Source organism: Heptranchias perlo, chromosome 1, assembly GCF_035084215.1.
Source record: "Heptranchias perlo isolate sHepPer1 chromosome 1, sHepPer1.hap1, whole genome shotgun sequence".
NCBI lineage: Eukaryota > Metazoa > Chordata > Chondrichthyes > Hexanchiformes > Hexanchidae > Heptranchias > Heptranchias perlo.
Genome location: NC_090325.1, coordinates 56,646,523 through 56,670,769, shown reverse-complemented (window position 1 = coordinate 56,670,769; position 24,247 = coordinate 56,646,523). Strand labels below are relative to the sequence as shown.

Below are 24,247 nucleotides of genomic sequence, written 5' to 3'. Positions count from 1 at the left end.
GCATCCAGTCTGTCTAGCCCTGTCAGAATTTTATATGTTTCAATGAGATCCCCTCTCATTCTTCTAAACTCAAGTGAATACAGGCCAAGTCGACCCAACTCCTCATACGACAGTCCTGCCATCCCAGGAATTAGTCTGGTGAACCTTCGCTGTATTCCCTCTATGGCAATTATATCCTTTCTTAGGTAAGGAGACCAAAACTGCACACAATACTCCAGGTGTGGTTTCACCAAGGCCCTGTATAACTGCAGTAAGACATCCTTGCTCCAGTACTCAAATCCTCTTGCAACGAAGGCCAACATACCATTTGCCTTCCGAACTGCTTGCTGCACCTGCATGTTTGCTTTCAGTGACTGGTGTACAAGGAAACCCAGGTCCCTTTGTACATCAACATTTCCCAATCTATCACCATTTAAATAATATTCTGCCTTTCTGTTTTTCCTTCCAAAGTGGATAACTTCACATTTATCCACATTATACTGCATCTGCCATGCATTTGCCCATTCACTCAACTTGTCTAAATCACCTTGAAGCCTCTTTGCATCCTCCTCACAACTCACGATTCCACCTAGTTTTGTGTCGTCAGCAAACTTGGAAATATTACATTTGATTCCCTCATCCAAATCATTGATATATATTGTGAATAGCTGGGGCCCAAGCACTGATCCCTGCGGTACCCCACTAGTCACTGCCTGTCACCCCGAAAAAGACCCATTTATTCCTACTCTCTGTTTCCTGTCTGTTAACCAATTTTCAATCCATGCCAGTATATTACCACCAATCCCACGTGCTTTAATTTTTCACACTAACCTCCTATGTGGGACTTTACCAAAGGCCTTCTGAAATTCCAAATAAACCACATCCACTGGTTCTTCCTTATCTATTCTACCAGTTACACCCTCAAAAAACTCCAGTAGGTTTGTCAAACATGATTTCCCTTTCATAAATCCATGTTGATTTTGTCTAATCCTGTTGATATTTTCTAAGTGTCCTGTTATCACATCCTTTATAATAGACTGTAGCATTTTCCCTATTACTGATGTTAAGCTAATCGGTCTGTAGTTCCCTGTTTTCTCTCTTCCTCCTTTTTTAAACAGTGGGGTTACATTTGCCACCCTCCAATCTGCAGGAACTGTTCCATAATCTATAGAATTTTGGAAGATGGCAACCAATGCATCCATTATTTCCATGGCTACCTCTTTTAGTACTCTGGGATGCAGATTATCAGGTCCTGGGGATTTATCGGCTTTCAGTCCCATTAATTTCTCCAGCACTATTTTTTTACTAACACTAATTTCCTTTAATTCCTCTTTCTCACTAGTCCCTTGGTTCCCTTGCATTTCTGGAAAGTTATTTGTGTCCTCTTCCGTGAAGACAGAACCAAAATATTTGTTTAATTGCTCTGCCATTTCTTTGTTCCCCATTATAAATTCTCCTGTTTCTGACTGTAAGGGACCTACATTTGTCTTCACTAGTCTTTTTCTTTTTACATACTTGTAGAAGCTTTTACAGTCCACTTTTATGTTCCTCACAAGTTTACTCTCATACTCTATTTTTCCCCTCTTAATCAATCTCTTGGTCCTTTTTTGCTGAATTCTAAACTGCTCCCAATTCTCAGGCTTGCTACATTTTCTGGCAACTTTATATGACTCCTCTTTGGATCTAATACTATTCTTAATTTCTTTTGTTAGCCATGGTTGGTCCACTTTTCCTTTTGTGTTTTTGCACCAGAAAGGAATGTATAATTGTTGCAATTCATGCATTCGTTCCTTAAATGTTAGTCATTGCCTATCCACCATCATGCCTTTTAAAGAAGCTTCCCAATCTATCATAGCCAACTCTCTCCTCATAACTTCGTAGTTTCCTTTGTTTAGATTTAGGACCCTAGTTTCAGATTGGACTACTTCACTTTCCATCTTAATGAAGAATTCTATCATGTTATGGTCACTCTTCCCTAAAGTACCCCGCACAACAAGATTATGAATTAACCCCTTCTCATTGCACAATACCCAATCTAGGATAGCCTGTTCCCTGGTTGGCTCCTCAATGTACTGGTCTAAAAAACCATCTCGTACACAATCCAGGAATTCATCCTCCACAGTATTATTGGTAATTTGGTTTGGCCAATCTATATGTAGATTAAAGTCACCCATGATTACTATAGTACCCTTGTTACATGCATCTCTAATTTTCTGTTTGATCCCATCCCCTACATTACCACTATTGTTTGGAGGCCTATAGACAACTCCCACTAGTGTTTTCTGCCCCTTGGTGCTTCTTAACTCCACCCAGACTGATTCTACATCTTGATTTTCTGAGCCAATATCCTTTCTCACTATTGCTCTGATTTCATCTTTTACTAACAATGCAATCCCACCTCTATTTCCTTTTTGCCTGTCCTTCCTAAATATCAAATATCCTTGGATATTCAGCTCCCAGCCTTGGTCACCCTGCAGCCATGTCTCTGTAATTGCAATTATATCATATCCGTTTACATCTATTTGCGCTGTTAATTCGTCTACCTTATTACATATGGCACTACAACCATGCTAAACAGGATAGCTGAAAGGCAGGTCTAGCAGCCCAAAACTAATGTAAGGAATCTTACAACACCAGGTTATAGTCCAGCTAGGCATTCATGAGGCTCCAAGAGCCATCAGCACAGAATTGCATACCATTCATGGTCCAACATCCATCCATCACTGCATCAAGATGACAGATCAATCCTGGTTCAATGGGGAGCGTAGAAGTGTGTGGCAGGTGTAGCAACAGCGAACCTTAGAATGAGGCACTATTCTAAGCTAAATCATAGGGCAACTTGCATGCTAAACACGAAAAGCAGTAGGCTATTGACAGAGCTAAGTGGTCCCACAACCAATGGATCAGAGCAAAGCACTGTAGCTCTACCGCATCCAGTCAAGAATGGTGGTGGACAATCAGACAATTATTGGGAGGATGAGGCTCCATCAACATTCCCATCTGCATCCATGGTGGAACCCAGCATATGAGTGCAAGAGACAAGGCTGAAGTGTTTGCTAGTGACTTCACCAAAAGTGCCAAGTGCACAATCCCACTGGGCCTCCTCCTGAAGTCCCTGCTATCAAGCATACCAATCTCCAGCCAATTTGGTTCATTCCACGTGAGATTAAGAAGTGGCTGAGTACCTGGACACCATGAAGGCTATAGGCCCAGATAATGTCCCAGCTGTAGTGCTGAAGAACTGTATACTAGAATGAAACACCTTTCTAATCAAGATATTCCAGTGCAACTATGACATTGGCATCTACCCAACAATGTGGAATATCGCCTAAGTACGTCCTATCTACAAAAAGCAGAACAAATCTAATCCAGCCAATCATCGCCTTATCAGTCTGCACCCTATCATCACCAAAATGATGGAAGATGTCATCAATAATAAACCATCATGTTACACCTATTCACCAATAACCTGCTTGCTGATGCTCAATTTGGATTCGGCAGGAACTACTTGACTCCAGACCTTATCACAGCCTTAGTGCAGACATAGACACAAGATGCAGGAGGGGAGGTGAGAGTAACTGCTCTTGACATCAAGGTAACATTCAACCGAGTATAACATCAAAGAGCTCAAATAAAACTGAAGTCAATGGGGGTCAATAAAAAAATTCTCCAATGGCTAGACCTAATACACAGGAAGATGGTCATGGTCATTGGAGACCAATCATTGCAGCTTCAGGGCACTGCTGCTGGAGTTTCACAGGGCTGAGTCCTCAGCTCAACCATCTTCAATTGCTTCATGAATGACCCTCCCCCATAGGGTCAGGAATGGAACTGTTTGCTGATCGATTCTACAGTGTTCAACTCCATTCATAATTTTTCAGGGAGTGAAGCATCCCATGCCAGCCTGGACCTGGACAATATGTAGGCTGGGGTACCAAATAGTAGGTAACATTCACACACATAAGTGCCCAACCATCTCTCACCCCATGATGTTGACCTTGTGTCCATATCCCCCAGCATCAATATCCTGGGGGTCACAAGTCACCCACCTCCAGACTCCTCAAAGCCTCTCCACAATCTACAAGGCTCAGGTCAGGAGTGTGATGGAATATTCACCACTTGCCTGGATGGGTGCAGCTCCAACTACACCCAAGAAACTCAGCACCACCCAGGACAAAGCAGTTTGCTTGATTAACACCCCTGCCACTGAACTCAATATGCACCCCCTCCACCATTAGTGCATTGTGGCTGCAGTATGTACTATCTAGAGGATGCCTTGCAGGTACTCGCCAAGCTTACTTTGACAGCACCTCCCAATCCCGCAACCAATACCAACGAGAAGGACAAGAGCAGCAATGTTATGGGAACACTATCACTACTAAGTTCCCCTCCAAGTTACACACCATCCTGACTTGGAAATATAATTCCTTTCCCTCATCATTACTGGGGTTGACATCCTGGAATTCCCTACTTTACATTGTGGGAGCATCATCACCACCATCATCACAATGACTGCATCAGTTCAAAAAGAAGTTCCACTATTATCTTCTCAGGGTAACTAGGAATGGGCAATAAATGCAGCCTTGCCAGAGTTGCCCATATCCTGAGAAATAAAAAAAGTTTTTAGAAAAGTTTGCTAAATATAGGAGGAATATTCTAGTTTTGGATTGACTTAGGCTTTATATAAAGTTAGAAGCTGTAGAAGGAAAATGAAATGTTTGGCATAAAAGAAGAAACTGAGCCATTTGGAGGCAGCTTTAGCTGGGAGCTCCATTTGAAGCCACAGGACAAAGTAAGACCAAGAATGTTTATAGATGAAGAAGGATCAATTTTTATACCAGATCTATAGGAAACAGTAGAGACTTTGACTTTAGCCTAGTCTGACAGCTGCCTGACCTTGGGAAACCACATTATATCAAATATGCATTTAAAAATAAATTATGAGAAATGCTATTATGAGGAATGCTAGAAATGCTAGACAAAGTTATGGGTTGCAGTGAAGATGACCATGAATCACATGTGGAGATATTTATCATATCTTGCTGCTAGCCATAATATTACCTCCATTCATGCTGTCTGGAAGGTAAAAGGTGCAGGGTGAGGTACAGGGAGACCGTGTTCAAAATGACAAGAGTACGCACATATTAATAATAGTGTTTTACTAGTCCCTTTGACATGAATCTATGACCTTATGCACCCCCACAATCATTCTCAAAATTATTTGACCTGACCCTCATTGAAAATAAGTGACCAATATATTTTCATACCTTTGAGCCAATTCCTTTACTGAGATCTGTTCTGATATCACCCTGCATTCTACTGTATGATTTCAGCTTTCTGATAATCCATGATTGGAGTTGTTTCCTGAAAAAAAAATTAAAAGAAATTCAAGTTGTCTTCAAGGTTTGAAATTTGTAAATTTGTTAAAATGAATATGAATTTGTGTTAATCAAAGACTAGGTCCATTGTCCATAACAAAAGTATGCAGATTAGCTTCACTCAAATATTAAGAACACAGGTTTAATATGCAATTCCAAACATAAAACTACATATAGCTGGACCAGGTCTGACTCACGATCTTAGTCTTGTTGCTTGGTTAAAGGAAACTAGTCAGAATGCATTTATGGTTTTAATTTTATGTAGTAAAAATGAACTGTGTAAAAAATTGAAATAGATTCCAATCAAGACAACAGCTCTGGCTTTAACAACTTTGCTTAATGAGTTTGTTATCATACCATCCAGAGTATTTTGTGCATGTGAGCAAATATTTCACTTTTTTATCGATCAATAAATTACTTATGAAAAATTTACTGAAATGAATGATTCACTACAATGAAAAGTTTGGACACCTCCATTCCAGGAACCTACCAGATTGCTGAATTGATTCCATGTATGTGATATATCACATATCTTCACCTTGTCAATCTGGAAATAAAGCTGGGGGAGGAGGGGGCTCGAGTTACCATTGTGACATGAATCTTTCTTTCTATTGCAGACAATAAGTGACAAAGATATAATCGATAGAGTGAACAGCTGACTTCCAACAAGCTCACTATCGAATATTCATTAATAATCATGAATGCAAGTCACCTTTATGTAAAAATTAGCAAGCCAAACAATAAAGATGTTTGTGTAATAGGTGTCGTTACATCCACTAGGCTGACTCCAAGAAAACCCCTGACCCCCTTTTATTATCTAGTTACGGTGGAATGCTCGAAAACAACAGCTTATTTAGAAAAGCATTGCCTGGAATTTCCACTGTCCTAACTTCGCCGGAAGTGCAGTCGAACCGAGGTTTCTGCTGCACTTTCGGCGAAGTTATGGCGGCAGAGTGAGATTAGCTTCAAGGAAATTCTAGGCCCATGTTATACCTTACAGTCCAGGTCAGCACTGGCCTAATAGCAGAACAGGCTCAAGGGGCTGAATGGCCTACTCCTGTTCCTATGTTCCTAGATCACAGGCCAATCCAATATTCTGTGGTGGAAACAATCTGAAAAATATACATAATTAGGTATGTTTCAACAGAATTTAATCTTCATACATCTTTGTTTACTGAATATGTTATTGTGCCATCCAGTATATTTTGCACACAAATACATAAAATTCACAAGCCTTGAGCAGGGTTAGAGATTAGGAAAAACTTTTTTTCCCAAAGGATATTGGATAGTTCGGAGAAGGTAGTTAATCAAGGTCAATTGATTTTACAAAGTAGCTGGACTGATATCTGTTGAGAAGTAGGATGGAGGGTTATAGAGATCTTTAACAACATTATTTGATTGCTTTCCAGGGGAAGTCAGAAAGGAAATTAGTGTTCTTTAAAGTAGGAATCAACAGATGGTTTAAGAAGGAAGTCCATGATAATTATACATGGGGGTAAATTTTGGGGGGTGGGGTGGGGGGAGATTTTCGGGTGCAAAACCCACAAGGTAAGTGGGCTTGCGACCTTAATGAGGCCAATCAATTGCACTTCTGGGTTTTGTGCCCGGCAGCCAGCCTATTGACGGTGAAAGGAGCTGCAAATCAGAGAGGGGCGGGAGGGAGACAGAGATCATCGGGGTTGGAAAAAAAAATCAGAGGTGAGGGGACGTGTACGACATCGGGGGGGGGGGGGGGGGGCAGGGGGTGCAGTAAGCATCAGGGATCGGGAAGGGGGGAGGGGGGTCAGCCAGCAACGGAGATCGGGGATGGGGGGAGTTCCAGCACCATGGAGGGTCCAGCATCAGGGGAGGTCGGCCGATCGTGGGATTCCTGTCGGCTATGTGAGCTTGTTGGGCCTGGATGAAGCACTCCTGCTCCAGGTAAGGTTAAATTTGTTTTAATTTTACAATACACAAAATATTAAGTACCTCAAGTATCTCAATGAGGTACAATGCCCTTTTAATTAATGGCTTTAAGTGGGGGCAGGACTTCCTGGTGTCTGCTGTCTGCAGGAATACAAATCCGCCTGGGTTAAACCCCAGATGTAGGCGTGTTGGAGCCGGGATGTGATCCCACTTGGAAAACTTAAGCATTTTCACTGCCCAGCCATCCCCAACCCACCCGTTCTTGGGGGTTAAAATTTACCCCATGGAGTCTGGATATAGTGAGATGAATGGGCTGAATGATCTTTTCTCATGCCGGATTTTCTTATGTTCTCAATAACAATCAGGATAGTGTTTTCAAAAATTGTTTCCCTCATGTTACTTTTCCAAATGTCCATTGCCATGGTAACACTGCTGGGAGTCCTCTGAATCATTGTGCTCGTCCAGCTTACCTGTACCTGCTACAGTCCTGCACCAGTATGAAGGAGAAGGATGTAAGAGGTCTAAAGGAATTGTAAGCTAAGGGAACTGGGACATGTTGGAAGGATTATGAAGAATTTCAGGGGTTGAAATGTTGGGGCCTGAAATAGGCGCTGTATCCAGGAGGCCCAAGGCCAGCCAGAAATTGGGCCTTAGACTTCATTAACATTATTTGGGCGGGCTGTCAGCCCAAAAGATGAATGTTGGGCAACGAGAGAGGCAACCACGAGTATTGGCTCTACAGAAACATTACTTTAAGTATTTTTCTAATAAAAATTAACCTGCTGGTGGTGGTCGCAGTTTAGGCTGCAGTGGGCGGTGAAGAATCATGAGCAGAGCAGGCCCAGTTCTGCAATGTCCAATTAGGGAGTGGGGGTAGAGATACTGTTTTTCAGATGAGACACTAAACGAAGGCACCGTCTACCTGCTCAGATAGGCATAAAAGACCCCATGGCACTATTCAAAGTAAAGCAGGGACTTCTCCCATTATCCTGGCCAACATTCCTTACCTAACCAACACCACCAAAAAACAGATTAACTGGTCATTTATCTGATTTGTTGTTTGTGACATCTTGCGCCAATTATTTTTGCCTACATAACAACAAGCAATTGCACCTCAAATGCAGTCCATTGGTTGTAAGGCACTTTCAAAAGGCATTTGATAATAGGATTGTCGTCAAAGTTGAAGACCATGGAATAAAAGGGGCACGAGCAGCATGGATACAGAATTGGCTAAGTAACAGGAAACAGAGAGTAGCGGTGAACGGAAGTTTTTCGGACTGGAGGGAAGTGTACAGTGGTGTTCCCTAGGGGTCGGTGCTGGGACCACTGCTTTTCTTGATATACATTAATGACTTGGACTTGGGTGTACAGGGCACAATTTCTAAATTTGCAGATGACACAAAACTTGGAAGTGTAGAGTACAGTGAGGAGGATAGTGATAGACTTCAAAAGGACATAGACAGGCTGGTGGCATAGGCGGATACGTGGCAGATGAAATTTAACTCAGAAAAATGCGAGGTGATACATTTCGGTAGGAAGAACAAGGAGGGCAATATAAATTAAAGGGCACAATTCTAAAAGGAGTACAGGAACAGAGATATCTGGGGGTATATGTACACAAATCGTTGAAAGTGGCAGGGCAGGTTGAGAAAGCAGTTAAAAAAGCATACAGGATCCTGGGCTTTATAAATAGAGGTATAGAGTACAAAAGCAAGGAAGTCATGATGAACCTTTATAAAACACTGGTTTGGCCACAACTGGAGCACTGTGTCCAGTTCTGGGCACCGCACTTTAAGAAAGATGTGAGGAAAGATGTGAAGGCCTTAAAGAGGTTTCAGAAGAGATTTACTAGAATGATTCCAGAGATGGGGGACTTTAGTTACATGGATAGACTGGAGAAGCTGGGGTTGTTCTCCTTGGAACAGAGAAGGTTGTGAGGAGATTTGATAGAGGTATTCAAAATCATGAAGGATCTAGACAGAGTAGGTAGAGAGAAACTGTTCCCATTGGCAGAAGGGTCAAGAACCAGAGGACATAGATTTAAGGTGACTGGCAAAAGAATCAAAGGTGACATGAGGAAAAACTTTTTTACACAGCGAGTGGTTTGGATCTGGAATGCACTGCCTGAGGGGGTAGTGGAGGCAGATTCAATCATGGCCTTCAAAAGGGAACTGGATATATACTTGAAAGGAAAAAATTTGCAGGGCTATGGGGATAGGGCAGGGGAGTGGGAGTAGCTGGATTGCTCTTGCGAAAAGCCAGCACGGACTTGATGGATCGAATGGCCTCCTTCCGTACTGTAACCTTTCTATGATTTGGGACATCCTGAGGACATGATATGCTGCTATAGAAATTCAAGTTCATAGAATGATACAACACAGAAGGAGGCCCATCGTGCCTGTTCTTTCTTTCTTAATATTTACTTAGCCAATTTAAATGTAATTATTAATGAAGTTTGAATTTACTTATGAATGTTTTATAATAGTTATTGATTGTAGTGGATATCAGTTGATCTATAGAAGTTCTATATTAATGACTAACTTTCATGTGGTCCCAAAATCCTACAGCTGGCTCTGGACTGAAAACTATCTTAACCTTGAGAACGTAGGACTTCTCACCTTTGGAATCCAAAAACTAAGCCATCAGAAGGGGATAACATAGATGGATTCTTAAAGCATTTTGAATCATTAGCAAACCACCATAAGTGGAACAAACATTTTTGGGCAGAGAGGCTGGTACTGTCACTATAAGAAATGAAATCAGCTCATGTTAAAGGATAATTTTTTCGAAATGGCACTAGATAATTTAAGGACATGATTGCTTGACCAGAAGCAGTTAGGCAATCATTTTGTGATCTCACAAGTGTCTGGAAACCTTTGTGTGAGTGGAAAGTTAGATGTCCCATGGTGAACTGTCTGATGAGCACCTCACAGAGCCAACTGATCAGCTTACCCACCCAAATGCCAAATGGAAGAAACCCGGCCACATTGTGGCATAAAACAGTGGCCTCTACAAGGGCTTTGAAACTCTCCTGATGTTTGGTTTTAAGCTTTTACAAGTGAGCAAAAGCAAATCTTGACTGTTTCTTGTATTTTGGACCATGAGGCACCCATAGTAGCTGTGTGAATATTCATGAAGATCCCCCAACTATGCGTATGGCCTGTATTGCTGAGGTCACCACTACAATTGCAATTTGTTGTACCCTGATGAATTGCAGACTACAGTACATGCAACCATTCTGCCAACCCTTGCACTACAGTGGCTAGCACAGATAATTCAGAACAGAAGGAAGTTGCTTTGTCCATCATGCCAATGCTATCCGCACAGGAGCAATCTACGTGAATATCAATTCCCCGTTCTGCCCACGCCCTTTAATGTTCCTCTTGTTCACGTGTTTATGTAATTCCTCTTCAATATGATTGATGCAACTTCTATAGCTACATGCAAAGCATTTCATAGGATAGATTTTACGAGGCCCCACCAGTAGCTGGGACTCATTGGATCAGATAATTGGGCCCTGGAGCTCACGTTACCAATTCACAGAATGCACAATTTTTCAACAGCTAATTTGGCGGCAGAAACCGAGACAGCGATACTGGCACCATGGCCTAATTTCAATATACAGATCACCTGTTTAAAGGTCTCATGTCAAATTTTATATCTTTGGGTGAGGTTATAGCCAGTGTTAGTTCCACCCATAAAAACTAAGTGCATGAAGAGTCCTGGGACTTGGCCTGCTCAAGTAGGCTTCTAAAGCCTTCAACCCTAAATAGACTTCTGCTGCAGATAAAGGGATAGAACTCAGTATGCGTCAAGCTCATTTTTCAGATATAAATCAGGCGCAATGCATACCAATTTAGCAGTGAGACTGCCTGCGCTCAATCTGCACAAGCATTCGGCCCACAGCTAAATGTATCGGGCCCATTTTTTAGGCCTCGTGGGCGGTTGCCTAAAACGTGCGCCAGACGCCATCTTGGTATAGGTATTAGTGCATGCACAGAGAGCGAATGAGTGAAAAGCAGTGCATCAGATGGCTGAAGTTCACCAAGGAGGTCGTGACGGAGATCTGTCAACTGCTGCAGCCACAACTACAGCCTCAGAGCAGGGTAAGGACAGCATTGCCTGTGGCTGTGAAGGTAACCGTAGTGCTGAACTTCTATGGCTCTGGATCCTTTCAGGCCTCTGCTGACGACATATGCAACATCTCGCAGTTTGCAGTGCACTGCTGCATAAGGGAGGTCACAGACGCACTGTACCAGATGAGGAACAGGTTCATCACGGTCCCTCTTGATATAGACAAGCAGAACGAGATAGCACGAGGGTTCGTAAACATTGCAGGCTTCTCCATGGTGTAGGGTGCCATTGACCGCACACATAGAAACACAGAAACATAAAAAATAGGAACAAGAGTAGGCCATTCGGCCCTTCGGGCCTGCTCCGCCATTCAAAATGATCATGGCTGATCGTCTAACTCAGTACCCTGTTCCCGCTTTTTCCCAATATCCCTTGATCCCTTCAGCATTAAGAAATAGATCTATCTCCTTCTTGAATACATCTAATGACTTGGCCTCCACTGCCTTCTGTGGTAGAGAATTCCACAGGTTCACCACCCTCTGACTGAAGAAATTTCTCCTCATCTCGGTTCTAAATGGCATACCCCGTATCCTGAGACTGTGACTCCTGGTTCTGGACTCCCCAGCCAGGGGAAACATCCTCCCTGAATCTAATCTGTCCAGCCCTGTTAGAATTTTATATGTTTCGATGAGATCACCTCTCATTCTTCTAAACTCTAGTGAATATAGGCCTAGTCGACCCAATCCCTCCTCATACATCAGTCCTGCCATCCCAGGAATCAGTCTGGTAAACCTTCGTTGCACTCCCTCCATGGCAAGGACATCCTTCCTCAGATAAGGAGACCAAAACTGCACACAATATTCCAGATGTGGTCTCACCAAGGCCCTGTACAACTGCAGTAAGACATCCCTGCTCCTGTACTCAAATCCTCTTGCAATGAAGGCCAACATACCATTCGCCTTCCTAACTGCTTGCTGAACCTGAATGCTTGCTTTCAGCGACTGGTGTACAAGGACACCCAGGCCTCGTTGCACCTCCCCTTTTCTTAATCTACCACCATTCAGATAATAATTTGCCTTTCTGTTTTTACAACCAAAGTGGATAACCTCACATTTATCCTCGCTATACTGCATCTGCCATGTTCTTGCCCACTCACTCAACTTGTCTAAATCACATTGGAGCCTCTTTGCATCCTCCTCACAGCTCACATTCCACCCCAGCTTTGTGTCGTCTGCAAACTTGGAAATGTCACATTCTGTTCCCTCATCCAAATCATTGATATATATTGTGAATAGCTGGGGCCCAAGCACTGATCCCTGCAGTACCCCACTAGTCACTGCCTGCCACCCGGAAAAAGACCCGTTTATTCCTACTTTCTGTTTCCTGTCTGTCAACCAATTCTCAATCCATGCCAGTATATTCCCCCCAATCCCATGTGCTTTAATTTTGCACACTAACCTCTTGTGTGGGACCTTATCAAAAGCCTTCTGAAAATCCAAATACATCACATCCACTGATTCTCCCCTATCTATTCTACTAGTTACCTTCTCAAAAAACTCCAGTAGATTTGTTAAGAATGATTTCCCTTTCATAAACCCATGCTGACTTTGTCCAATCCCGTTAATGCCTTCCAAGTGTTCTGTTATCACATCCTTTATAATAGACTCAAGCATTTTCCCCACTACTGATGTTAGGCTAACTGGTCTGAAATTCCCTGTTTTTACTCTCCCTCCTTTTTTAAATAGTGGGGTTACATTTGCCACCCTCCAATCTGTAGGAACTGTTCCAGAGACTATAGAATTTTGGAAGATGACCATCAATGCATCCACTATTTCCAGGGCCACTTCCTTTAGTACTCTGGGATGTAGATTATCAGGCCCTGGGGATTTTGCTTTGCTTTGCATATTGCTTTGCGCGTTCTGCATATCAACTCGGCCAGATTCATGAACCGAAATGGCTTCCATTCCCTGAACGTGGAGCTGGTGTGCAACCAAATGCATCGAATCATGGCGGTCGATGCCCGTTACCCTGGGAGCAGTCACGACGCCTTCATCATGTGGCAGTCCAAAGTGCCAGCTATCTTTCACCCGGCTCAGCAAGTCAAAGGCTGGCTATGGGCGACGAGGGCTATCCTCTCATGTGGTGGCTCATGACTCCGGAGCAGCATGCATGCACATGTGCAGAGCAGGCCTACAACAAGAGCCATGCGGCCACACGCAATGTCTTGGAGCACTACATAGGCCTCCAGAAGCAACGCTATAGAAGTTGCATCAATCATATTGAAGAGGAATTACATAAACACTTGAACAAGACAAACATTAAAGGGCATAGGCCGAAAAAACTGATAGTAAACACTTCTACAAGTATATAAAAAGAGGGTAGCTAAAGTAAACATTGATCCCTTAGAGGATAAGACTGGGGAAATAACAATGGAAAACAAGGACATGGCAGAGGAATTGAACAAATATTTTATATCTGTCTTCACAGTAGAAGACACTAATAACATACCAATAATAGTAGATAGTCAAGGGGCAAAGGGGAGGGAGGAACTAAAAACAATCACTATCACTAAAGAAAAAGTAATAGGTAAACTAATGGGTCTAAAGGCTGACAAGTGCCCAGACCTGATGGCTTGCATCTGAGGGTCTTAAAGGAAGTGGCTACAGAGATAGTGGATGCATTGGTTGTAATCTTCCAGAATTCACTAGATTCTGGAAAGGTCCCAGCGGATTGGAAAATCACAAACGTAACACCCCTATTCAAGAAGGGAATGAGACAGAAAGCAGGTAACTATAGACCAGTTAGCCTAACATCGGTCATTGGGAAAATGCTAGAATCCATTATTAAGGAAGTAGTAGCAGGACATTTGGAGACTCATAATACAATCAAGGAGAGTCAACATGGTTTTATGAAGGGGAAATCGTGTTTGACAAATTTATTAGAGTTCTTTGAGGAAGTGACGGGCAGGGTGGATAAAGGGGAACCAATGGATGCAGTAAATTTGGATTTCCAAAAGGCATTCGATAAGGTGCCACATAAAAGGTTACTGCACAAGATAAGAGCTCATGGTGTTGGGGGTAATATACTGGCATGGATGGAGGATTGGCTAACTAACAGAAAACAAAGAGTCAGGATAAAAGGGTCATTTTCAAAATGGCAATCTGTAACTAGTGGGGTGCCGCAGGGATCAGTGCTGGGACCTCAACTATTTACAATATATATCAGTGACTTGGATGAAGGAACAGAGTGTCTTGTGGCCAAATTTGCTGATGATACAAAGATAGGTGGAAAAGCAAGTTGCGAGGAGGACACAAAATGTCTGCAAAGGGATATTGACAGGTTAAGCAAATGGGCAAAAATTTGGCGGATGGAATATAATGTGGGAAAATGTGAAGTCATCAACTTTGGGAGGAAAAATAAAAAAGCAAACTATTATTTGAATGGAGAAAAACTACAAAATGCTGCAGTACAGAGGAATCTGGGTATCCTTGTACATGAAACACAAAAAGTCAACATACAGGTACAGCAGGTACAGCACGGAAGTTATGCTACAACTGTACAGGGTGCTGGTGAGACCACACCTGGAGTACTGTGTACAGTTCTGGTGCCCTTATTTAAGGAAGGATATTGGAAGCAGATCAGAGAAGGTTCACTAGGTTGATTCCAGATATGGAAGGGTTGTCTAATGAGGAAAGATTGAACAGGTTAGGTCTATACTCATTGGAGTTTGGAAGAATGAGAGGAGATCTTATTGAAACATACAAGATTCTGAGGGGACTCGATAGGGTAAATGCTGAGAGGATGTTACCCCTCATGGGGGAATCTAAAACTAGGGGGCATAGTCTCAGAATAAAGGGTCGCCCGTTTAAGACAAAAAATGAGGAGGAATTTCTTCTCCCAGAGGGTCATGAATCTTGGGAATTCTTTACCCCAAAAAGCTGTGGAGGCTGAGTCATTGAATACATTCAAGGCTGAGTTAGACAAATTTTTGATCAGCAAGGGAGTCAAAGGATATGGGGAAAGGCAGGAAAGTGGAGTTGAGGTAAAAATCAGATCAACCATGATCTCACTAAATGGCGGAGCAGGCTCGAAGGCTTACTCCTGCTCCTATCTCTTATGGTCTTATGGTCTAACGCTTCTGCTGCCTGGACAGTTCTGGAGGAGCCCTGCACTACTCCACTGAGTGGGTGGGAAGATTCGTGGTGGTATGCTGCATGCTGCACAACCTCGCCATCATGAGGGACAAGCCCTTGCCACTGATGATGGGACAAGGCTCTGAGCCAGAGGGTGAGGAGGAGAAGGAAGAGGCTGAGGAGGAGGAGGAGGAGGAAGAGGCTAAAGAGGAGGAGGAGGAGCCGGAGGAGGAAGTGGAGAAAGGCGCAAGGAGGCAACAAGGAACACACCCCTTGTCTGCAAGGGTTCTGCGTGCTCACCTGATCCGTGCCCGGTATCAATAATGTGAATGACATCTTCCAAGTCACCAACAGTCCTACACTCCCCGCCTGTCTGCTCCCACATGACCATCAAATCGCCCTCCATTTGATTACACATTGCTTTCCCCCTTAGCTCATCGCACAAATAAAAAACAGATACAAATTCAAAGTTACATTTATCAATTAACAAATTAAATTATGCAAACAAAAGGGGTCTATGCACCCTTGTGCGTTCCCTTAGTGCCTGTTGTTCTTGTGCCTTTACCAATCATAGTGCTCCTACAAGGTACATGGCCGGAGCGTGGGTGGTGGGAGGCTGCTGGCCTTCAACGAAAGAGCGTGCAGATGGCCTAGGAGGACGACCTTAAGCAGCTCTGGGTCGGGAGGGCCCGGCTTCAGACTGTACCATCTCAGCATGGGCTGCAGCAGTCTGGCCTGGCTGGCTGATAGGCAACAACAAGGGCACTGGTGGAATGGCAGGGTTGGGAGCAGGAATGCTGTTGTCCTGAGCGATGACAGCAGGTCCGACTGCCACGGTGCCACTGCCACCCTCCCAGGGCGGCGCCTCAGCAATCCTGGAGATCAGCTGGAGAACGGATTATTCGAGTGCTGCGACGTCCTGGGAGCCCCGTTCCACAGTGGTCCCCAGAACCACGATAGCAGCAGTTTGTGCTGCAATGGAAGCTGCGACATTGGCCGTCAGGTGCAGCATCATGGTGGGTTTCACAGGTGTGCAGATGGAGGTGACCACCTGTTCTATGTGAGAAAGGATGGAGCTGGACTCCTCCATGCCCCTTGTCATTGTGCGCAGGCTTTCTGGCAGGCTTTCCAGTTCACCAAGCATTTGGTGGTGTACGCCCATCAGCCGTCTTCTGTAGGCTGGCCCATCAAAGTCCTCATCTGACCCCTGTGCAGCAGAACTAGTGAGCTACCTTGCCCTCCAGCGAGCTGGTACCTGTGGTATCCGTTCCCTCCGCCCCAGCTCCTGCGCACTTGTCCTCAGTGTCTCACCACCTGCAGATCCCTCCTCTACCCCAGTCTCTGAGATGGTGGATGTGAGCGCCAGATCGAGTGACGGTGTGACATCAGTGTCCACCTCCTCCTCCACGGACAGTGCTGCCACGTGTTCTTGGGTGTCTGCAATGACTAAGGGAAACAGGTTGAGTTGTGGAGCAGGCAGAGGAGCAAGTAAGAGGTGCGTGCTGACAGCATGTGCAGCATGTGAGTCAGAAAAAATTGTGGGAGGAGGGAGATGTGGGAAAGGAGAAGGGGCATTACATATGCAGAGACCCCCTTCACCGGGACCTCCAGCACGGCCTGTGGTCATAGTTGCAGCGATGGTCCGTCCAATGATCCGAAGCATGGTCTCCTTTAAGGGGTGAGGACGTGTAAACATGCCCGTCCTCCCTCAGGTCTCTCCTGCTGCTGGCTGATATGTGCCATCTTCTTCTGGAAGACAGAGGACAGTGTATCAGTGAGTATCCTGCAAGGTGTCTGGGTGATGTGCCTGTCATGGTTGAATAGCTACCTCTGTGTGTGATCTGTTAGTGGTGGTTGTGTGGCCTGCTAGTGTGGTACTTTGTGCGGGTGAGATGCAGCATGCCGAGTGCAACATTGCGTATGGATTGCCAGCGTTTGTTGGTGGGTGGATGATGGGGGGTGTGATGCGTGGTGCAGTGGTGCAGTTGGTCGGATGTGCCACTTGACACTTGCATTCACACCGTGACCACTCGTGTCAAATCGTTGAACTTCTTTCGGCACTGCACCCACGTGCGTGGTGCCATGCTCCTTGCGTTGACTTCCTGGGTAAACAGCCCCTCAATGCCAGCTGGAGTCTGGAGGGTCTCCTGCTACCCTGCAGGTACAGGTTGGCTCTCCTTTCATCCATCCCCTCCACCAGGGCCTCCAGTGCATTGTTGGAGAAGCGTGAGGCCCGCTCTTGTATTGGTCCTGCTATCCTTCCTGCCACCTTTCCCTCCTCCCAGTAGACTGTGCAGCTGCCCTTTAAAGTGTGCACCTTTAAGAGGTGTAGGCTGCCTGTGATGAGTGCTGGCCACGCCCCATTTCGGGCTTCCTGATTCTCCATGCAGCCTCTCAGCGCTGGCTGCACAGAGGAATCATTCTAATTAGCAGGCAGCATGAAGTTCATGTTCTGCCTGCGCAGGAAGCAGTGGGCTTGGGTTAGTCGCGGATCGCAGTACCCGCACCTGGTTAGTGGGCCTTGTCCAATTTAACCCCCTTTGGGCTAGAAATTCTGCCTTCTAGCGCCTGTTGTTTCGGTGCTATGCAGCCTCCCGAACATCCAAGATGGTGTCTTGGATACGCACGCATGCTTCTAGTGTGACGTGCACCCGACGCCATCTTGGTAAAGGGTTTAGCGCAAGCGCAAATAACAAACGCTGGCAGCATGTAAAATAAGGAGAAAATGTGTACAATTAGTGTGCAACGCTGATTTAAAGTGATAGACACCATTTTAGCACTTAACGCTTCACTCAATGCACTGTCTTAACCATGACCATCTGAACATGTCTTACAATGCCTGGAGGACCCCCACCAGAGCTATTTAAAGGGACCATGCAGGATTTACAGGTTGGTTGCTGGATTATTGCTTCTGGTTGCTGATGCATTTGTAACTGTTTTTGGAAGTCTCCTATACTTGAATACTAGGACGAGGGGACATAGTCTAACATTTAAAGCCAGGACGTGCAGAAGTGAAGTTAGGAAATGCTTCTACACGCAAAGCATGGGAGAAGTTTGGAATGCTCTATTGCAAACAGCAGTTGATGCTAGCTCACTTGTGAATGTTAAATCTGAAATTGAGAACCAAGGGTATTAAGGGATATGGGGCTAAGGCGGGTATATGGAGTTAGGTGACAGGACAACTATGATCTCATTGAATGGTGGAACAGGCTGGAGGGGCGAAATGCCACTGCCACTTGCTGTCTCCTGTTAAGCACCACCTTCTCCTGCAAGAAAGCGGGACGTGTGTCTGGGTAATGTGCCTGTCATGGTTGAATAGCTGTCAGCGTATGTGGCCTGTGAGTTGTGGGTGGGTGGCTTGCAACAGTGGTAATGTGTAAGGGTGAGAGGAGGCATCTGATTGGCAGAGTTGAGTACTGATGGAAAGAGTTTGTTGGTATGTGGGTGATGGGAGGTGTAGTGCGTGGAGCAGTGGATGCGGCGAGTGGTGCAGTTGGTAGGAGATGATACTTGACAGTTGGCCTAACTCACCTTGACCACTCATGTCAAAGCATTGAACTTCTTCCTGCACTGCATCCATGATCGTGGAGCTATGCACCTGGCATTGACTTCGTCCCCTGCTCCCTCCCACTGCCTTTTGGGCATATGTCTGGAGGGCCTCTTGCACCCCCCCGCACCGCCCCCACCCCCCCCCCCCATCCCGTGGATATAGAATGTTGCTCCTTCTGTCCACCTCTTGTGCCAAGGCCTCTAGTGCATCAGCAGAGAACCTTGGTGCACGCAGGCCTGGTACAAACTCATATTCACAGATTGGTGAGGTTTGGCGTGCAGATTGGTGGATGTGAGATTTAGTAGTGCCCAACCTTTATTCAATGTTTTAACATAATTCATCAGTTTATAAACACAGGGACATGTGCGATGTCTGATCTCCGTTCAGACTCCATGCAGACAGCAAACTATTAGTTTTAGCAAATAACAGGTACCGGCTTCCTTTAAGAGATTTTGGCTGGTTGTCAGAGAGACAGCTCGCCTTTAAGAGATTGGGGCTCCCCCTGCTGGTGAACAGTGTGAATATCATTCAATCCTTGTGGCAACGCTGGTTTGAACGCTGCTTTCAGGTAAGTGCCGAGGCTGGATAAATGTCTCGTCCTGCCTATGACGGAAGCACTGGTGTGGGTTAATTGCGGATTGCGATACTCGCGCCTGGTTTTGGGCCCTATCCAATTTAACCCCCATCTACTTGAAATGACAACAGACAAATTACATCAATGATTAGACCTACAGAAATAATTTAAAGATTATGGGGACACAATTCTTAGGGCAGGAGAGGGGGAAATTGGGCTGGAACACCTGCAGGGCTGCAGTAATCTGGAATGGAACTCAGACCCACTGCATTTCCGCCCAATTTATGCTGTGGCCCAAATTATGATTAGGGAGAGGGAAGACAAGTCTTCCGCCCATTTCCAAGTCTCCTGCCAGCTTTGGGGACATATCTGAGAGCTCCCTGAGCTTTGCCAGGAATTGCATTCTACAACTTCTTTAGGCTCAGAGGAAGCCACATCTGCTGTGTGCTGGTGTACTTTCTATTAAGGCCCTAATAAAGGCCCCAAAGATACAAAAGGTGAAAGGTAATTGATGCCAGAGGGGATCAATTAGCTCCTGTGGCGCAACAATATTTTTAAAAATTGCCATCTGCAGCCAATTAAGGGCCTCTGACTCTCCACATTAGAGTGGCACCTTGCCACTCTGATTTTCTGGCACTTCCTCGGGCGGACACCTTCTACAAGCGCAAACTTCCAGCCCCAATTATTAAAATTACACCATTCCTGGGATTTGGCATGCATCAATGTCATTCCCAGTTGGTGGCTGGGAATTGTGCCCCACTACACTTCTGCTGGTGCAGATGGAACCTTAGAATTTTGGACCCCATGGTTTACCGGAAAGTGTCGAGAGGCCTTATGATTTGTTTCTACAGGGGTTCTTACCTCATGGGATGCATCCTACAGCCAATCTTTGGAATGTTGTACTTCCTGGATCAGGAGCTAATTAAGAACAGGCCAAGGAAAAGTAATGTATGGAAAGTCAATGTTTGAAAGTTGGAGATTTCAGCATTTCCCCTAATGTTTCTGCAGAACTCAAGAGAAATAGGTGGAATTTGACCCAATTAGGTACTGCTAACTGGTTTACATTACCTGGTGTACATTCAGTAAATACAACAGGAGAAGAACTCAGTGAAGAGCAAACTGCAATCAATAGCCCTGAATATATGCCTTAAGACACATGAAGACAAGGAGTTGCATTGAAAGTGCAGAGGGATATGGGCAGATGATAACTTAAGCTGCAGGTATGTCCAACATTTTCTTGTGGTAGAAAAATTCTAAAGTACATAACAGCACAGTTAGCAGCAATGGTAAATATAGAAATTACTAAAGGAGAATATGAGTACTAAAGGTATGAAATTTATTTTCTAGGAAGATCTAGGACATGCATTCCCCAGAAAATTTTGATTTTTGACACTTTATTTTGTGCATATTCTGACATTTTGGAGCCTACTATAATTCTGGTTTACAGCCAAAACTAGTTTTTCCTGGAAGGATTGGGGATGAAAATAAAAGAAGTTGAACGGGTTTCCATACAACTTTACAGGTAAAGTTAAAATAGATGGGTTAATGCCTTCCCCGTTAAAATAGCGGACAAAAGAAGGTCAAATGAACATGTTAAGCGTTCCTTCAGTATTATTACCACCACTGGAAATAGAAATCTTTACACACTGTAATCATTAAAAAAGTAAATGATACAAAAATTTGATTTTCAGGAACAGGTATGGGGAGTTAAGGTTTGTGCTCTCAGGCACATCTGACTGATCGCTATGCCAGACTGGATGCAATTGTGCATTACTTTTATTGATTATTGTCAATCCCCATATTTCCCTGTGAGTTTTGATTGCTTCAATATTGGTGGTGTTGGCTCTCTTCCTAGTTACTCCATGGTAAGAGAGGGACCTAAACCATGTGTGCCTAAATAAACTGAAAGCAGCTAAGTTAATGGGTCAGATTTTGCTGTAAAAATAACGGTGAGGTTAACAGGGCTAATTGTTATTCATGTGCAAATCAGACAGCAACTTCCGCCAACCGCACATGCACAGTTAAATGTGGAAATCCGGAAGTTGCTGTACCAGATGCGATCCTCCTCCAAAAGCTGCATGAAAATGGCATCTCGCTATCTGGCTCCCCATTCAAATACATTGAACGCCGTGAAGTTCCTGTACTTACCTGATAGATATGGACTAATCTCACCAATAAAGGTTGAGTCAAGTCATTTCAAGTCTCAGTACCCGGTTAATGTCATGGTAAGTTTTAATTACTGCCAAATAACTTCTCTGGCACTGAAAATTAACTTTTGCCAGTGTGGAGTCTCATTCCTTCAGATTTTGATTGTTGTTGGACATTTAAAAAAAAATTTAAATACATTTTTAAAAACTTTTTCTTTTTGTCTCTTTTATCTCAGTCTCTTAATTCCATCTTTCTTACCCTTGCTTTATTTCGCTTTCTGTACCTGATTTGACATTGAATTCACTGTCCTAACATACACTCTGCGCTGCTCATTGACGATGCTTCAATCTGATTGGTTAAGGAGATACACAATTGCTTGCCCCATTCACACAGATCCCAGATGCCCTGTAGAGGGCGCTGTGCTTTTGGGTTTCTAATTTAGAGGAATTTACCGTGCAAAAGCTCATAGAAACTCTATGGGCAAGTGCAAGTCTAACGAATGGCAGGTGTCGTTCATTCACCACTCACAGAAAATTCCGGCCTATAGAATATAACTGGGTGCGGCAACTCACACACAAACAAGCCAATGGTCCACACCACACAACACAGCAGTAAAATTGTACAGATAGGAATCTCACTGTTATTTATTAAAATTAAGTAAAGCTCATCACCATTTCGGTCCCACTGTTTATTTCCAAACTCTGGCAATGAGAGGAATGTTCAATAAAACCAATTAATGCATTCAAACCAGGGAATATCCTCTGTGTCTGAAAAAATGTCTACAACTCGTCTTGAGGAAAATAAATCTTGTTTGCTCTAGAATGTTCCTTTGAGGATTTTTTAATAAGCTGCATTTCAGCAGCTTATTTGTTACACACAGCTTAGTTGGGGAACAACACTAAATTAAAATATCTGTAACTGACTCTCAGAAATTATCAGCTTAGCTCAAATTTGTTCTGCCTCAGTTTCTCTACAACCAACAGTGGGAGAAACAATTAGTTCTAAACCTTCAGTTTTGGCCTCTAACTGATCTGATTGATTCTGACGGCATCCAGTTGTATCTTCTGACTAATCTGATTGTCTTATATTGATAACCTCCAATCTCGGTGAACAGTGAAACGCGTGAGTTGAAAAATTGACTGTCAGCTTAAAAAACTGATGGTTGACATGCTTGGTGATTAACCAGAAGAGAGATTGCTTGAGTTTCATTTCGTCTGGAACAAAGAAATAGTAAATTGTATAATTTGTGGGCTTGCGCTGGAATCAATTGCAACTTGTTGGGCAGGAAAGAACAGGATATCAGTTTATTGCAGTGACAGTTGTTGCTGTTATCAATGTCTGCACAGTTAACTGGCTCAGGGAAGATAAAAAGGCTGATCCAGTTAATGGTTGTAAGTAAAGGTGGACTTGATGATTAAAGACTTTTGGAATATCAATACTAACTAAATAATAATGTTATATGTATATTTATTTTAAAATATTGAATTTTAAAATATTCATCAAAGTGAAGAATGTCAGTGCTGGGAATCTGAATGCATTTTCACTCAGGCGCCCAGTTTAAGCATGAGATACGAGGTGATTTCATGAACTAGCTCCTCTGTCTCTCCACTCTCTCTCCTCCTTTATGACCCTTTTTAAAACCCACCTCTTAAACCAAGCTTTTGGTCACCCCTCCTATTATCTCCTTCTTTGGCTCAGTGTCCGTTAATTTCTCATTAAGCCTCTGTCAAATGCTTTGGGATGTTTTTCTATGTTAAAAGTGCTAGATAATGGGAGGCTGTTACTGTAGGAGAAATTGTTTATGCAAGCATTGTTCGGAGATGGAATGCTCTACCAGAAGTAGTGAAGGAAACAGAATCCATAATAGCCTTTGAAAGGGAAGTGGATAAACATTTGAAAAAGCAAAATTCATAAAGGATACAGGGAAAGGGAACTAGGTGGATAGCAGTTTCACAGAACTGACATAGGTGTGCTGGGTGAAGTGGCCTCCCTCTGTGCTGTAAAATTCTATGAACCCACGATTCTGAAGGATGGCGGGAACAAGCAGGAAAGTGGAAGTAGACTAGGTATAGACTAGGTGTCTCGAGTAGAAAAACACCAGCGCAGACTTGAGACAAATGGCCTGTTTCTGTGTTGCAACATTCTATAGCTCCATTACAATATTAACTAAAAGTCTCTCTAAGCTTTTAAAACAGAGTTCTATGGTGTGTTTAGGGTTTGGTGGCCTCTGAGGCAGAATGCTTGTGTGATGTGTATCTGTTTGGTTCCAGAAAAATGCGGATAAGTTTGGGAGTCTCTCTAGAATGTGGTGGCATATGGTTGATTTTGTTGGTGGAGTGAGGGAGGAGTATTGGGAGGATATGGTCTTGGTTATTTGTGTGTGTTAATATTATCAGTTGCTCATGAAAGATACAATTTAACAATTGGTTATATAAGGAAAAATTGGTCTGTGTTGTTTAGTTTTAATTATCACGTGATGCCAGTCAATTTTACACTCTCATCTACG

At 43.8% G+C, this 24,247-nt stretch overlaps 1 protein-coding gene across 10 annotated transcripts in view; it reads right to left on the bottom strand.

The window, feature by feature from the left end:
* The window catches only part of LOC137322177 (urea transporter 2-like), an 84,491-nt gene that overhangs the window by 59,183 nt on the left and 1,061 nt on the right, over window positions 1–24,247 (bottom strand). For 2 of the 10 annotated variants that reach the window (XM_067985334.1, XM_067985331.1), the window contains exons 2-3: window positions 6,351–6,469; window positions 5,247–5,343 (exon numbers count right to left, since the gene is read on the bottom strand). In XM_067985334.1, the coding sequence (XP_067841435.1) occupies window positions 5,247–5,294 (48 nt within the window). In that variant the 5' untranslated portion in view covers window positions 5,295–5,343; window positions 6,351–6,469. Of the gene's footprint in view, window positions 1–5,246; window positions 5,344–5,847; window positions 5,917–6,350; window positions 6,470–16,724; window positions 16,987–17,047; window positions 17,176–20,454; window positions 20,512–24,247 lie in introns of those variants that run through there. The other 8 variants (XM_067985332.1, XM_067985333.1, XM_067985300.1 and 5 more) reach the window with 7 other exon arrangements.